This window comes from Trachypithecus francoisi, unplaced genomic scaffold (assembly GCF_009764315.1).
Source record: "Trachypithecus francoisi isolate TF-2019V2 unplaced genomic scaffold, Tfra_2.0 Lachesis_group15, whole genome shotgun sequence".
NCBI classification, from domain to species: domain Eukaryota; kingdom Metazoa; phylum Chordata; class Mammalia; order Primates; family Cercopithecidae; genus Trachypithecus; species Trachypithecus francoisi.
The window spans coordinates 52,382,807-52,400,396 of record NW_022681460.1 but is presented as its reverse complement, the minus strand read 5'-3'; the positions used below and the strand labels follow the sequence as shown (position 1 = coordinate 52,400,396).

The 17,590-nt window shown below is 38.3% G+C and overlaps 1 protein-coding gene across 2 annotated transcripts in view; it reads right to left on the bottom strand.

Moving 5' to 3' along the window:
- Window positions 1-17,590, bottom strand: part of AFG1L (AFG1 like ATPase) — a 224,348-nt gene that overhangs the window by 100,639 nt on the left and 106,119 nt on the right. For both annotated transcript variants that reach the window (XM_033234787.1, XM_033234788.1), the window contains exon 7: window positions 13,647-13,705. In XM_033234787.1, coding sequence (XP_033090678.1) covers window positions 13,647-13,705 — 59 coding nt within the window. The remainder of the gene's footprint in view (window positions 1-13,646; window positions 13,706-17,590) is intronic.

Sequence of the window (17,590 nt, the reverse complement as noted above, 5' to 3'; positions counted from 1 at the left end):
TGCATCTATTGAGATAATCATGTGGTTTTTGTCTTTGGTTCTCTTTATGTGATGGATTACGTTCATTGATTTGCATATGTTGAACCACCCTTGCATCCCAGGGATGAAGCCAACTTGATTGTGGTGGATAAGGTTTTTGATGTGCTGCTGGATTCGGTTTGCCAGTATTTTACTGAGGATTTTTGCATTGATGTTCATCAGGGATATTGGTCTAAAATTCTCTTTTTTTGTTGTGTCTCTGCCAGGCTTTGGTATCAAGATGATGTTGGCCTCATAAAATGAATTAGGAAGGATTCCCTCTTTTTCTTATAGTCTCAGAAGGAATGGTACCAGCTCCTCTTTGTACCTCTGGTAGAATTCAGCTGTGAATCCATCTGGTCCTGGACTTTTTTTGGTTAGTAGGCTATTAATTATTGCCTCAATTTCAGAACCTGTTATTGGTCTATTCAGGGATTCAACTTCTTCCTGGTTTAGTCTTGGGAGGGTGTATGTGTCCAGGAATTTATCCATTTTTTCTAGACTTTCTAGTTTATTTGCATAGAGGTATGCATAAGATTTGCATATAGTATTCTCTGATAGTAGTTTGTATTTCTGTGGGATTGGTGGTGATATCCCCTTTATCATTTTTTATTGTGTCTATTTGATTCTTCTCTCTTTTCTTCTTTATTAGTCTTGCTAGTGGTCTATCAATTTTGTTGATGTTTTCAAAAAAACAGCTTCTAGATTCATTGATTTTTTTGAGGGATTTTTTGTGCCTCTATCTCCTTCAGTTCTGCTCTGATCTTAGTTATTTCTTGCCTTCTGCTAGCTTTTGAATGTGTTTTCTCTTGCTTCTCTACTTCTTTTCATTGTGATGTTAGAGTGTCAATTTTAGATCTTTCCTGCTTTCTCCTGTGGGCATTTAGTGCTATAAATTTCCCTCTACACACTGCTTTAAATGTGTCCCAGAGATTCTGGTATGTTGTATCTTTGTTCTCATTGGTTTCAAAGATCATCTTTATTTCTGCCTTCATTTCATTACGTACCCAGTAGTCATTCAGGAGCAGATTGTTCAGTTCCCATGTAGTTGTGCAGTTTTGAGTGAGTTTCTTAATCCCGAGTTCTAGTTTGATTGCACTGTGGTCTGAGAGACAGTTGGTTATAATTTCTGTTCTTTTATATTTGCTGAGTGCTTTACTTCCAACTATGTGGTCATTTTTGGAATAAGTGCAATGTGGTGCTGAGAAGAAAGTATATTCTGTTGATTTGGGGTGGAGAGTTCTGTAGATGTCTATTAGGTCCACTTGGTGCAGAGCTGAATTCAATTCCTGGATATCCTTGTTAACTTTCTGTCTCGTTGATCTGTCTAATGTTGACAGTGGGGTAGTAAAGTCTCCCACTATTATTGTGTGGGAGTCTAAGTCTCTTTGTAAGTCTCTAAGGACCTGCTTTATGAATCTGGGTGCTCCTGTATTGGGTGCATATATAGGTGCATATATATTTAGGATAGTTAGCTCTTCTTGTTTAATTGATCCCTTTACCATTATGTAATGGACTTCTTTGTCTCTTTTGATCTTTGTTGGTTTAAAGTCTGTTTTATCAGAGACTAGGATTGCAACCCCTGCCTTTTTTTGCTTTCCATTTGCTCAGTAGATCTTCCTCCTTCCCTTTATTTTGAGCCTATGTGTGTCTCTGCACGTGAGATGGGTCTCCTGAATAGAGCACACTGATGGGTCTTGACTCTTTATCCAATTTGCCAGTCTGTGTCTTTTAATTGAAGCATTTAGCCCATTTACATTTAAGGTTAATATTGTTATGTGTGAATTTGATCCTGTCGTTATGATGTTAGCTGGCTATTTTGCTCGTTAGCTGATACAGTTTCTTCCTAGCATCAATGGTCTTTACATTTTGGCATGTTTTTACAGTGGCTGGTACCGGTTGTTCCTTTCCATGTTTAGTGCTTCCTTCAGGAGCTCTTGTAGGGCAGGCCTGGTGGTGACAAAATCTCTCAGCATTTGTTTGTCTGTAAAAATTTTATTTCTCCTTCACTTATGAAACTTAGTTTGGCTGGGTATGAAATTCTGGGTTGAAAATTCTTTTCTTTAAGTATGTTGAATATTGACCCCCACTCTCTTCTGCCTTATAGAGTTTCTGCTGAGAGATCCACTGTTAGTCTGATGGGCTTCCCTTTGTGGGTAACCTGACCTTTATCTCTGGCTGCCCTTAACATTTTTTTCTTCATTTCAACTTTGGTGAATCCAACAATTACATGTCTTGGAGTAGCTCTTCTTGAGGAGTATCTTTGTGGCATTCTCTGTATTTTCTGAATTTGAATGATGGCCTGCCTCGCTAGGTTGGGGAAGTTCTCCTGGATAATATCCTGAAGAGTGTTTTCCAACTTGGTTCCATTCTCCCCGTCACTTTCAGGTACACCAATCAGACATAGATTTGGTCTTTTCACATAGTCCCATATTTCTTGGAGGCTTTGTTCATTTCTTTTTACTCTTTTTCCTCTAAACTTGTCTTCTCGCTTCATTTCATTCATTTGATCTTCAATCACTGATACCTTTTCTTCCAGTTGATGGAATCAGTTACTAAAGCTTGTGCATTTGTCATGTAGATCTTGTGCCACAGTTTTCAGCTCTATCAGGTCATTTAAGGACTTCTCTATATTGGTTATTCTAGTTAGCCATTCATCTAATCCTTTCTCAAGGTTTTTAGCTTCTTTGCCATGGGTTTGAACTTCCTCCTTTAGCTTGGAGAAGAAGTCTGATCGTCTGAAACCTTCTTCTCTCAACTCATCAAAGTCATTCTCCATCCAGCTTTGTTCTGTTACTGGCAAGGAGCTGCATTTCTTTGGAGGGGGAGAGTCGCTCTGATTTTTAGAATTTTCAGCTTTTCTGCTCTGTGTTTTTCCCATCTTTGTGGTTTTACCTACGTTTGGTCTTTGATGATGGTGACATACAGATGGGGTTTTGGTGTGGATGTCCTTTCTGTTTGTTAGTTTTCCTTCTAACAGTCAGGACCCTCAGCTGCATGTCTGTTGAAATTTTTGCTGGAGGTCCACTCCAGACCCTGTTTGCCTGAGTATCAGCAGTGGAGGCTGCAGAAGAGTGAATATTGCTGAACAGCAAATGTTGCTGCCTGATCCTTCTTCTGGAAGCTTTGTCTCAGAGGGGTACCCAGCCGTGTGAGGTGTCAGTCTGCCCCTACTGGGCGGTGCCTCCCAGTTAGCCTACTCGGAGATAAGGAATCCACTTGAGGAGGCAGACTGCCCATTCTCAGATCTCAAACTCCATGCTGGGAGAACCACTGCTCTCTTCAAAGCTGTCAGACAGGGACATTTAAATCTGCAGAGATTTCTGCTGCCTTTTGTTTGGCTAAGCCCTGTACCCAGAGGTGGAGTCTACAGAGGCAGGCAGGCCTCCTTGAGCTGCGGTGGGCTCCCCCCAGTTCGAGCTTTCCAGCCACTTTGTTTACCTACTCAAGCCTCAGCAATGGTGGACGCCCCTCCCCCAGCCTCGTTGTTGCCTTGCAGCTAGATCTCAGACTGCTGTGCCAGCAGTGAGGGAGGCCCCGAGGGTGTGGAACCCCCCGAGTCAGGTGCAGGATATAATCTCCTGGTGTGCCATTTGCTAAGACCCTTGGAAAAGTGCAGTATTAGGGTGGGAGTGACCTGATTTTCCAGGTGCTGTGTGTCACAGTTTCCCTTGGCTAGGGAAGGGAATTCCCTTACCCCTTGTGCTTCCCAGGTGAGGTGATGCCTTGCCCTGCTTCAGCTCTCGCTCGGTGGGCTGCACCCACTGTCCTGTCCCCACTGTCCGACATGCCCCAGTGAGATGCGTAGTATTAGGGTGGGAGTGTCCCGATTTTCCAGGTACCATCTGTCATGACTTCTCTTTGCTAGGAAAGGGAATTCCCTGACCCCTTGCACTTCCCGGGTAAGGTGATGCCCTGCCCTGGTCTGTGGGCTGCACCCACTGTCTGACAAGCCCCAGTGAAATGAACCCAGTACCTCAGTTGGAAATGCAGAAATCATCTGTCTTCTGCATCACTCACACTGGGAGCTGCAGACTGGAGGTGTTCCTATTCGGCCATCTTGGAACCTCCTAAGGCCCCTTTATTTTTTAGCGTCCTGTAGTTAACTTAATTACAGAAGTTCTCCATAATATGATAAAAAATTTTATTGTCTGACTTATAGATCAGAAGAAGACAATGTTTAGTCAGATTCAATGACCACCAATATTTTCTTAGCACAATATCTCCATTTATACGTTATCAATTTTGACTGATGGTATAAAATCTTAAAGTTGTTTATTCAGGAAACTTCATTAAGGACTATAAATCCTAAATTATCATATATCCAAAATATATATCTGTGGGTGTAGATGTGCATGACAGCCTAGCTGACCAGATGTCACATTTTTAAATATGAGGAAATACAATGTCTGCTACCAAACAGAGGCAAGGAGTTATATGTATGGAATTTGCTGGATTAACAGAAGTACATATTGGTGCTTCTATGATCAGGATTAACAATATGCACTCAGCTGGAAAACTTTGTTCTATGAGCTTTGTTTTGGGGAACATAAACTAAGACATGCAAGCAAAGCTATGAACTCAATGAATATACTTTTGTTTTACCTAATAGCTTTATTTATGTGCCCTTCATATGTGCCTCTGATATCCTATCCTGCCGACTGCCCTCTTCTGCAGAATCCAGTGTCTACATAGTGTGTATTAGCTTTCAATTTATATTAATACTTACTTATTTGACGGGCATCATTGTCATGCTCTTCCCCTACAAATGACCTAAAGTTATCTCATTTCTCCTTTTCTACCCTATTGACCCCTTCTATTGCCCTTCACTGAGGAACTTGTTAAACTGAGATCTTTTGCCTTACTTGGCCTCTTTGCTTATAGATGTCAAGAAACTGATTGGTTGTATATCACTTGAGAACACTAATGTTATTAATTTTTGTATTTATTGTGTCTCATACCATGTTAGATGCGTAATACATATGAAATGAACTAACATATTGTTGAGATAAGTTATTCTTATTGAAGTTTCAATATTCTTGTTGAAGGCTCTTACTGTAAAAAAGGAAATTTTTGAAAAACCTTCTGAATAAATTTATTACAGTACCTAAAAAAATTGAATTTGGTAAAAACTCTTCTCTTCTCTTCTAGTATCTACTTGTAGTTTACAAGTCTCAGACCAGCTTGACTTATTTTCTCATTGATTTTTCTTCTATATGATTGTAAGATTCTTTTTATAATCCTTCAGGTTCAGGTTCAGTTATGCGTCAAAAAAATGTATGATTTGATTCTTTTTTTTTTTTTTTGAGACAGAGTCTCACTCGTTGCCCAGGCTGGAGTGCAGTGGCGTGATCTTGGCTTATTGCCACCTCCGTCTCCCAGGTTCAAGCTATTCGCCTGCCTCAGCCTCCCAAGTAGCTAGGATTACAGGCGGCCACCTCATGGCTGGCTAATTTTTTTTGTATTTTTAGTAGAGATGGGGATTCATCACATTGGCCAGGCTGGTTTCGAACTGCTGACCTCAAGTGATCCGCCCATCTCAGCCTCCCAAAATGCTAGGATTACAGGTGTGAGCCACTGCACCCAGTCAAAAGTGTATGACTCTTAATGGGGGAATCATACAATGGGAAATATACAATGAATACTTTGAATCTAGACTTTCAACCTAACTTTCTTTCATGAAAGTTTTCTTCTGATTTATCTTTGAGTTCTCTTTTTTAGAAATATGAGTTATGTGAATGTATGATCTCTGCTGTCTGCTTTCCACATCTAGCATTTTTTTTTCTACAGTAGTTTTCATCTCTGACTATTTGAGCTTCATTTTATATGATCTTTCATAAGTTTGGTCTCTTTATCATTGATTTTATTTTCAGCAGTGTTGATTCTATCATTTGCTTTTTCTAAGATGCTTTTCCTTTACTTAACGGTCTGCTCTCAGTTTATTTGAGAGCTGCTCTGCCAGCTCACCTATCATCCAATCTTATAATTATTTCATGTCTAATCTCTTATGTCATCAGTACCATGACTACTTTAATTTCTCTTAGAATATAGAAAATTTTACCTGAAAAATTATCCCATTTCCTGAGGTAGTTCTTCTTCCAAAATATATCCGTCACGTGCTTTTACTTGTTAGTTCATTTCTGCCTCTCCCCCTGCTCCTGCTCCTTCCTCCCTGTGCCTGCCATCCCATTTATTTTTATAATAATAGTCTCTACAGATAGGACCCATGTTCAATCCATTTTGCCTTTTGCTGGTTTCTCAACTTTGACTATGAGTTCTCCTAGTCAGGTCTGCTGATTTCCAAAGAGGAGTGAGCAAAACTCACCTGTTTGAAAATGGTTTTCATTATAAAAATAATACAAGATCATTCCAGAAACTTTAGAAAAGTCTAAAAGAGAAAATTTAAATGACTCATAATCTTAATATCCAGAAATAGGTTCTATTAACATTTTGGGATATTTCTTTCCAGTATTTTTTCATGCATGTATATTATTTCCACAGTTGAGACAGGAATAGGTGCACCCTTGCATCATACTTTTCCACTCACATTATCTATAAGCATTATTCTACATTATCGAAAGCATTTGAAAAACATTCCATATAACTGTTATATCCCCTCATGTGACTGTATTATCTTTTACTTAACTGTTCCTCTAAATGTGTGAGAGAAAGCTGAAACAAAATTCCTGTGCCCACAACTGTCTTTTTATTGTTATCCTATTTATTTTTTTGTTTCTATGATAAAACATGGCTCTAAGTTCCCAGATTACAAAAAAAAAAAGGAAGAAAGGAAGGAAGGAAGGAAGGAAGGAAGGAAGGAAGAAAGAAAGACAGGAAAAAAACAAACCCTGACCTTCTTTTCCTTTATAACTAAAAACTAAGAAAGAGATTTATGCTTTTAGCCAAGGCAGAGTAATTGGAACTGGATTTTGCCCTTCTGCAATAAATCACTAAAACACTGGACAAAACATGTGAAACAGCTGATACCAGACATTATGTAATAGGTAGCAAAAGACAGCAATCCCTGAGATATGAGGGAAAAAAATCAGGCAAGCAAGCTGGCCATATTCCCTGGCTTTCTATCTAGAGGCAATTTCTAGACTGCAATAGAACAATCTAAATGAGTTTAAGAGATAGTTCTCAGAGTTTTGGGATGCTGAAACAGTTGGAATTTGCACAGTAGAGTTCAGCACAGGAAAATGCTATGCAGAAGAAAAGCTTCAGATATCTGCATAGGGAATGTAATCTTTGGCTGAATAACAAATTGCATATGCAGAGTTGGGCAAAGAATAATACACATAATCTGGGAGATATAAGCATTCTGAATAGTCAGCGCTGAAACACCTCAATGAACACCACGGGGATTCAGTAAAGAGCTTAGAAAGGTCCTAAAACCTAACACCTAGAAGGGCTAACACAGACCTGGAATAATGGCTAATCTACGTTCACCCTATCAAAACTTAAAAATAAGCCTCACGCCACTGCACTCCAGCCTGGGCAACAGAGTGAGATTCCGGCACAGGAAAAAAAAAAAAAAAAAGCCTCAAAAAGATCAACCTGATCTGCAAGAAACTTAACCACTTGCCAAAATAAAATTTGACACCCTTAAAGGAAGTAACAGAGACTCAATGTAATAATCACTACGTGCAGCATCCAATCATAACTTACTTGACTTGCAAAGAAGCAGGAAAATAGGACTCACAACCAGGGGAAAAAAAATCAAACCATAGAAACAAAACCAGAAATGATGGAATTGGCAGACAAGGACTTTAAATAAGCTGACTTCTGCTTCTGGGAAGATGGAGATGTACTTTTCCCTATCCCTAATCATACGTATAATTAAAACCTCTGGAAATTATACATAAAGCAAACATCAGGAGACCCCTGATGTTCAACATGGTGAAACCCCATCTCTACCTGAAAAGTAGAAAGAAGGAAGAACAGCTAGAACTATTCAAGACCTGAAGAACAACAGATGGTGAGGTTCTCTCCTGTGGGATTTTTTTTTTTTTTTTTTTTTTTTTTTAAGAGACAGGGTATTGCTTGTTGCCCAGGCTGTAGTACAGTGACACAATCATGGCTCACTGCAGCCTCCACCTCCTGGCCTCGTGTGAACCTCCTGCCTCAGCGTCCCAAGTAGCTTGGAGGACAGGTACACATCACAATGCCTGGCTAATTTTTTTTTTTTTTAATTTTGTAAAGATGGGCACTCACTACATTGCTCAGGCTGGTCTCAAACTCTTGGCCTCAAGCAATTCTCTCATGTTGGCCTGCCAAAGCACTGGGATTACAAGTGTGAGCCACAGGGTTTATCTTTGACTCATATATCCCAGACTTAGAGTTAAAGAAGCCAGCAACCCAGAAATGCTGATGGAAACATACAAATGAGGTCCCCATAAAAGTCTGTTCTCTTTAGCCAAAGAAGCAGGAAAAGGGCAACTTAATAAAAGATAACACTTTTAGACAATAACTGTTCTACTAAAGCAAATACCACGGGGAAAAACTGTGGCTCCACCTCCCCAACCATGCCAGCAAAGGCTAAGGGGAGCCTAGAATTCCACCCTCACAAGGCTGTCACGAGGAATCCTAACACTATTGCCAGGGTGATGTCACAGAATGCCAAGTAGGAACTGGAACTTTCATCCCAGCCAACCAGTATGAGCATGCTCCTCCCACAGTGATATCGGTGGAGATCACACGGGAGTCAAAACCCCCTTTCCAGCAGTAACAGGTAACAAGGAGCACATCCCAAACCAGAGCTCAGGTGTCAATGGAGGCTGAATAGGGAACCTGGATTTCTAGCTATATCCGGCAGTAAAGGAAGTAGTGCCTCCCCTTCTCTTGAAGAATAATGTCTAAAAAGAGCGAACTAAAACAGAAAGTTCAAATAAGATCCACAAAGATAAACAGAGTAACAATCTATTTTATAGAATGAGATGTTGCCCAATCTGAAAAAAGAGAAGATAAGGCCAGGTGCAGTGGCTCACACCTGTAATCTCAGCATTTTGGGAGGATGAGGTGGGCGGATCACCGGAGGTCAGGAGTTCAAGACCAGCCTGGCCAACATGGTGAAACCCCATCTCTACCAAAAATACAAAAAGTAGCTGGGCGTGGTGGCACGTGCCTGTAATCCCAGCTACTCAGGAGGCTGAGGAATGAGAATCACTTGAACCTAGGAGGCAGATGTTGCAGCAAGCTAAGATCGTGCCACTGCACTCCAGCCTGAGTGACAGAGCAAGACTCCATTTCAATCAATCAATCAGTCAATCAATAAAATAAGCATATGAAAAGATACTCAATATCATTAATCATTTGGGAAATGCAAATCAAAACCACAATGAGATACCACTTCACACCCACAGGGATGGCTATTACCAAAAAAAAAAAAAAAGGAAAAAGAAAATGTTGGGGAAAATGCAGAGAAATTGGAATGCTTGTGTATTGCTGATGGGAACGTAATATGGTACAGCCGCTATGGAAAACAGTATGGCAGTTCCTCAAGAAGCTAAACATATAATTACCATAAGATCTAGCAATTTCAGTTCTGGGTATGTACACAAAGAATTGAAAGCAGGGACTCAAACAGATATTTGTACACAAATGTTCGAAGCAGCAATATTCATAATAGCTGAAAGGTAGAAATAACCCAAATATCCATTGACAGGTGAATGGATAAACAAAACGTAGCATATCCTTACAATGGAATATTATTATGCCATAAAAAGGATAAGAATTCTGACACATGTTACAACATGCATAAACCTTGGAGACACTGTGCTAAGCGAAATAAGCCAGAAAGAAAAAAACAAATATTAGGTAATTCCACTTACATGAAGTATCTAGAAAAGACAAATTCACAGAGGCAGAAAGCAGAATGGTGGTAAGTAGAGTTGGGAAAGGGGGACAACGGGTGGTTATTATTTAGTGAGTACAGAGTTTCAGTTTGATAAGATGAAAAATTCTGGAGATGAATCATGGTGGTGCTTGTAAAACAATGTGAATGCACTTAATGCCACTGAACTGCACACTTAAAAATCATTAAAATAGGCCAGGTGTGGTGACTCTTGCCTTTAATCCCAACACTTTGGGAGGTGGAGGCAGGCAAATCACTTGAGCCCAGGAGTTCGAGACCAGCCTGGGAAACATAGTGAATCCCTGTCTCTACAAAAAATAAAAAAAATTAGCTGGGCATGGTGGAATACGCCTGCAGTCCCAGCTACTCAGGAGGCTGGGGCAGGAGGATCACCTGAGCCTGGGGAGGTTGAGGCTGCAGTAAGCTACGATTGTGCCACTGCACTCCAGCCTGGGCAACAGAGTGAGACCCTGTCTCAAAATGTAAATAACTAAATCATTAAAATAGTAATTTTTGTTATGTATATTTTGCCATAATGAAAAGTTTGGTTAAAACATTAAGATTCAAAGTCTAATGACAAATTATGAAAATGTCAGTTTCTATTGGAAATCACTTATACCAAAAATCAGGAAGATCTCAAACTGAATGTAAAGAAATGGCAACATCAAGATGGCAAAGACGTTAGAATTATCTGATAAAGATTTTAAAGCACTCATGATAACAATGTTTCAAGAGAAGGTTACAAATATACTTGAAAAGAAGGGGCAATGTTACTTAATAATATTTAAAAGTTCCATTCACAAGCAGTATTTAACTATTGTAAATCTGGCCAGGTGTGGTGGCTAACACCTGTACTCCCAGCACTTTGGGATGCCAAGGCAGGCAGATCCTTTGAGGTCAGGAGTTTGAGACCAGCCTGGCAAACATGTTGAAACCCCATCTCTACTAAAAATACAAAAATTAGTCTGGTGTGGTGGCGTGCACTTGTAGTCCCAGCTTTTCAGGAGGCTAAGGCAGGAAAATCGCTTGAACCTGGGAGGCAGATGTTGCAGTGAGCCAATATTGTACCACTGCACTCTAGCCTGGGTGACAGAGCAAGATTCTGTCTCAAAATAAATAAGTAAAAAAAAAATAAAATAATTATTATAAATCTGTATGCAACTTATAACATAGCCTCCAAATATGTAAGGCAAATGACAGAATTACAAGAAAAATAGACAACTTCACAATTATAGTGAGATGTTTCCCATAAGTCTCTCAGTAATTGATAGGAAAAAAATATGAGAACAAAGATTTGAACAGCATAATTAACAAACCTACACAATAATACACAACAACTGAAGAGTACTCACTATTTTGAAGAAATATTTTAAAGAAAATATTTACAAAAATTGTCCACATGTTGGGCCATAAAGCAGGCTTTACTAAGAGCGTAGTTTAGTTTTTGTTATCTTTCAATATCCCAAGCAACAAACCACAAGCTTTTGTGGTGAATTATGAACTTGTAACTATTTAGTTTATAGAGAAGAACATTTTAAAAAATGAATTTTACAATGTACTTTTTCTTCAACAAATTTCTCTCTTGTTTATAATAATTTCTTTTCATGAAACTAAGATTCTCAATTTGTTTTAAGATTGACTTCTGCTACACCTTTCTCTCAGCTGGGCCAGAATGAAGAAGTAACACTAGCATCTGTGAAGAGGCAAAATGTCACTTAAGTTAATATTAAACCACCCTTCTTTACAAAAGAAACTTTATATGCCCAAACAGAAAAGCTTCAGAGAAACCAGCTCTAGTTTTCATATCATTGATGTTTTGTTATATATGAAAAGTCTCTTGAATAAATTAGATATTTTAGACCTTTTCTCATCTAATCTGGTATTTAGTTTCCCGGGAAGTTCAGTCCATGTTCAACTTTATATTGTATATTATATATCTCAGTTCATGTTCAATTTCAAATTGTATACTATTCATTTTTCCTATTAATACTGCTATTATATATTGAAGTATGACAAATTACTGGCCAAAGAAAACAACAACAAAATATTTGGAGTAAAAAAAAAAAGTACAGCTATAAAGTTGTTCCCTCGGAACCTCTTAACTTGTTTCTTTCTGAGACTTCTCTTTTTATATTTTGTGAATTTTATGCTATATGAAGACACTATTTTTAGCACCTATTTTTCCTAGCTTCCTCTTTATATTTTGGTATCTGTGTATACCATATTACTTTGGATTCCTAGCATGGAGAAAACATTGCAAGTCTATGTTCTCCCTAAATGCAAAGCATGAATATAAAGGGAAAAAATTACTAACAGCATAAATCTTCCAAAAGTACTTTTCCTACATCTATAAATATCTCCGAGAAATTAAAATCCTTGGGAACCTAAAATTGGTCAAGGAAACAGATGTCTGAGTTCTCCTAAGTATAGCATAGGGAATAAAGTTTGGCACCAACAATAATTCCAACCAAAGTACACATCAAAAAGATTGTCTGATAATGCCTTTAGAAGGTCTGAAGATAAAATATTTTAACCCTTCTTGGGTAAGAATTTTTAAGCTTTCCATTTTTAAAAAATACTTTATCCTTTCTTCAGATACTTGATGTGCATGGGGAAAAAGTATTTATCTAAAATTATGGGAGTTATATTTTGGCAAATTTTGCTTTTTTGTGTATATGTTACATCCTCAACTAGATTATAAATAATGTGCCAGAAAAACAGCTTAGTTTATAATTCTATTATCCATTATGCCTAATGCCACACATTGTACATAGTAGGTTCTCAATAAATATTGGCAGAATATGAAATCATTAAATAATCATGTAAAATATTACTTAAAATTAATAGTAAAAAAAGGAGGCTATTTTATTCTTAATCATATTGTAATGAAGACTATTTTAAACTCTATGCAGTGATGATACACACAAATATTTAAACTATTTATGTGCCTCAACTTGACATAATTTCATAACTTGATGGCAATCACATTTAAATATATTAGAATATTTTTGTAATAATGCTATTCTAGAATAACAACTTTAATAGCTGGGAAAACATGTTAATAATGGCCATTAACCTGAAGGAAACAGGGAACATTAAACATTTTTTTCAGAAATAAATGTATAAGTTTAAACATTCCACTATAATATTTATGAGCAAACCTCAAATTAAAATTTATAAAATGCAGAATATTCACTGTTTCAGTTAGAGAATCATTTAGACTATATTTTGTAATTTTTTCAGTGTACGCATGGATGAATACTATATCAAAAGATTCCTTTCTCCTTTAGTGTCTTTGACTATTACTATCTAGAGAAGAGGTTTTGCCGTGTTGTCCTGGCTAGTCTCTTTTTTTTTTTTTTTTTTTGAGACAGAGTCTTGCCCTGTCACCCAGGCTGAAGTGCAGTGGTGTGATCTTGGCTCACTACAACCTCCGCCTCTAGGGTTTAAATGATTCTCCTGCCTCAGCCTCCCCAGTAGCTGGGATTACAGGCGCATGCCACCACACCCAGCTAATTTTTGTATCTTTAGTAGAGATGGGGTTTCCCCACGTTGGTCCGGCTGGTCTTGAACTCCTGATCTTGTGATCCGTCCACCTTGGCCTCCCAAAGTGCTGGGATTATAGGCATGGGCCACTGTGCCCAGCCCCTGACTATTACTATCTAAATGCCAAAATAAATTCTCTTTGAATGCCAAGACCAAGGCAATCCTACTAAAGCCCTTGATTATCAATAAGTATGATCTTAGTAAACACAAATAAAAGATTTGTTTTTACCTTCAAGACTGCTATGAATGGTACAAAGTTAGCTCTTTGGAGTCCATTTTTATAGAGATCTGAAAGAAAAAGATGATATTAGTTTTTTACTTAGCCTAAATCATGATGTTAGTTTATCATTTAGCCTGGCAAATAAAGCTTTCTACTGATTAAAAAAAAAAAAAAAAAAAGGAGCAAAAAGAAAAATAGACCAAAATTGATTTCTCTTCAGGTCCTACACATATTTTATTTTATTTTAATAAAAGAAAAAAATTAACAGCCACAGAAAGAAGATCAAAAGGTATTCAATCAAATTAGCTTTAAACTGTAATAAGAGGCAACAAAAGAATTTGGAAGGTATCACTTCCAAAATTCGAAACCAATAACCCAACATAAGAAGATTAGATACGTAAAAGCATTTAAAACTTGAATATATAGCATTCTACTAGGAAAAAAAAATCTCTCCTTTTCTCAACGTATAATAAAAATTCTTAGTAAGTAACTTGGACGGGCTCAGTGGCTCATGCCTATAATCTAGCACTTTGGGAGGCCACTTGAGGTCAGGAGTTTGAGATCAGCCTGGCCAACATGGTGAAACTCCAACTCTACTAAAAATCAAAAATACAAAAATTACCCAGGCATGCTGATGGGCACCTGTAAGCCCAACTACTCAGGGGGTGAGGCAGGAGAATCGCTTGAACCAGGGAGGTGGAAGTTACAGTTAGCCAAGATCACACCACTGCACTTCAGCCTGGATGACAGAGCGAGACTGTCTCAAAAAAAAAAGAAAAAAAGAATTAAACATTGTGTAATAAGATTAGCCTTTTTAGAAAATACACCAATAGACAGAACTGCTCATGTATTTGCATTATATATATAATGCAAACATATATTATATATTTGATATCAAGGTTTAAAAAAGTCATTTTAAATGAAATTGCCTAAAAATTAAAACTCCATTCTTTGAAGGACAAAAACCATATAATAATTTCAATCGATGCCAACAAATTATCTGATAAAGTTCAATATCCCTTCATAATAAAAACCCTCAAAACACTAGGTATAGAAATAGCAAACCTCAACATAATAAAAACTATATATGACAGACCCACAACTAGTATCATACGAAACGGGGGAAAACAGAAAGCCTTTCCTCTTAGATCTGGAGCATGACAAACTATGCCCACTTTCACCACTGTTATTTAACATAGTACTAGATGTCTGAGCTAAAGCAATCAGATGAGAAAGAAATAAGGGGCTTCCAAATTGGAAAGGAAAAGGAAACAGTCAAATTATCCTTGTTTGCAGGTGATACGAGCTTATATTTGGAAAAACCTAAAGATTCCACAAGAGGGCTGGGCATAGTGGCTCACACATGTAATCCTAGCACTTTGGGAGGCCGAGCCAGGTGGATCCCTTGAGTCCAGGAGTTCAGGACCAGCCTCAGCAACATGGCAAAATCCCATCTCTACAAAAAATACAAAAATTAGCCAGGCGTGGTGGCATGTGCCTGTAGCCCCAGCTACTCAGGAAGTTGAGGCAGAAGGATCACTTGAGCCTGGGAGGCAGAGGCTGCAGTGGGCCAAGATCTTGCCACTGCACTCCAGCCTGGGCAACACAGTGAGACCTTATCTCAAAAAGAAAAAAAAAAAAAGAGAAAGATACTTCCACAGCCCACCCCAGCCTCCCCAGTAGCTGGGACTATAGGCAAATGACACCATGCCCAATTTAAAAAAAAAAAAAAAAGGAAAACTATTAGAACTGATAAACAAAGTCAGCAAAGTTGTAGGACACAAAGCCAACATAACAAAAATCAGTAGCATTTCTATATGCCAGCAGTAAATAATATGAAAAACAAATTTAAAAAGTAATCCCATTTACAACAGCCACAAATAAAATCAAATACCTAGGAATGAACTTAACCAAAGAAGTGAAAGATGGCCAGGCACAGTGGCACACGCCTGTAATCCCAGCACTTTGGGAAGCCAAGGCAGGAGGATGATGAGGTCAAGAAATCAAGACCATCCTGGCCAACATGGTGAAACCCCGTCTCTACAAAAAATACAAAAATTAGTGGGGTGTGGTGGCACGCACCTGTAGTACCAGCTACTCAGGAGGCTGAGGCAGGGAAATCACTTGAACCCGGGAGGCAGAGGTTACAGTGAGTTGAGATGGTGCCACTGCACTCCAGCCTGGCAACAGAGCAAGACTCTGTCTCAAAAAAAAAAAAAAAAAAGAAAAGCTATTCCATATTTATGGATTGGAAGAATCAATATTGTTAAAATGCTCATACTATCCAAAGCAATCTACAGAATCAATGCAATCCCCACAAAAATCACAATGCCATTCTTCACAGAAATAGAAAAAGCAATCCTAAAACTTACATAGAATCAGAAAAGATCCAAAATAGCCAAAGCTCTCCTGAGTAAAAATAACAAGACTAGAGAAATCACAATACCTGACTTCACACAAAGCTATAGACAAAAACAGCATGGTATTGGCACAAAAACAGACAAATAGACCAATGGAACAAAACAGAGAACCCAGAAACAAATCCACATACCTACAGTGAACACATTTTTGACAAAGGTGCCAAGAACATACATTGGGGGAAAGACCATCTCTTCATTAAATGGTGCTGGAAAAACTGGATATCCACATGCAAAAGAATAAGACTAGACCCCTATCTCACCTTATAGAAAAATAAAATAAAAATAAAGACTTAAATCTAAGACCTCAAATTATAAAAGTACTATAAGAAAACATTGGGGAAACTCTCCAGGACATTGGTCTGAGCAAAAATTTCTTGAGTCATACTTCACAAGCACAGACAACCAAAGCAAAAATGAACAAATGGTATCACATCAAGTTAAAAAGCTTCTGTGCAGCAAAGGAAACAGCTGGCAAAGTGAAGAGACAACCCACAGAATGGGAGAAAATATTTGCAAACTACTCATCTAACAAGGGATTAATAATCAGAATATATAAGAAGCTCAAACAACTCTATAAGGAAAAAGTCTAATAAATCCAATTAAAAGATGGGCAAAAGATTTGAATAAACATTTCTTAAAAGAAGACAATGGCAAACAGGCATATGAAAAAGTGCTCCACATCACTGATCATCAGAGAAATGCAATTCAAAACTACAATGAAGTATCATCTCACCCCAGTTAAAATGGCTTTTATCCAGACAGGGAATAACAAACACTGCTGAGGATGCAGAGAAAAGGGAACCCTCAATACTCTATTGGTGGGAATGTAAATTAGCACAACCACTATGGAGATCAGTTTGGAGGTTCCTCAAAACACTAAACAAAGAGCTACTACATGATCCAGCAATCTCACTGCTGGGTATATATCCAAAAGAAAGAAAATCAGTACATCGAAGATATATCAGCACTCTCATGTTTGTTGCAGCACTGTTTACAATAACCAAGATTTTGAATCAACCTAAGTGTCCATCAACAGATGAATGGATAAAGAAAATGTGTTATTTATATACAATGGAGTACTATTCTGTCATAAAAAAAATGGAACTTAAAACAACATGGATGGAACTGGAGGTCACTGGGTTAAGTGAAATGAGCCAGGCACAGAAAGACAAGCATCACATAGTCTCACTTATTTGTAGGATCTGAAAGTCAAAACAATTAAACTCACAGAGAATAGAAGGATGGTTACCAGAGGCTGGGAAGGACAGTGGGGGATGGGGGAAGGTGGGGATGGTACAAAAAAAAATAGAAAGAATAAAAAAGGCAGGGCATCATGGCTCATGCCTGTAATCCCAGCATTCTGAGGCCGAGGTGGGCGGATCACTTGAGGTCAAGAGTTTGAGACCAGCCTGGCCAACATGGTGAAATCCCGTCTCTACTAAAAATACATAAATCAGCCAGGGCCAGGCACGGTGGCTCACGCCTGTAATCCCAGCACTTTGGGAGGCCAAGGCAGGTGGATCACCTGAGGTC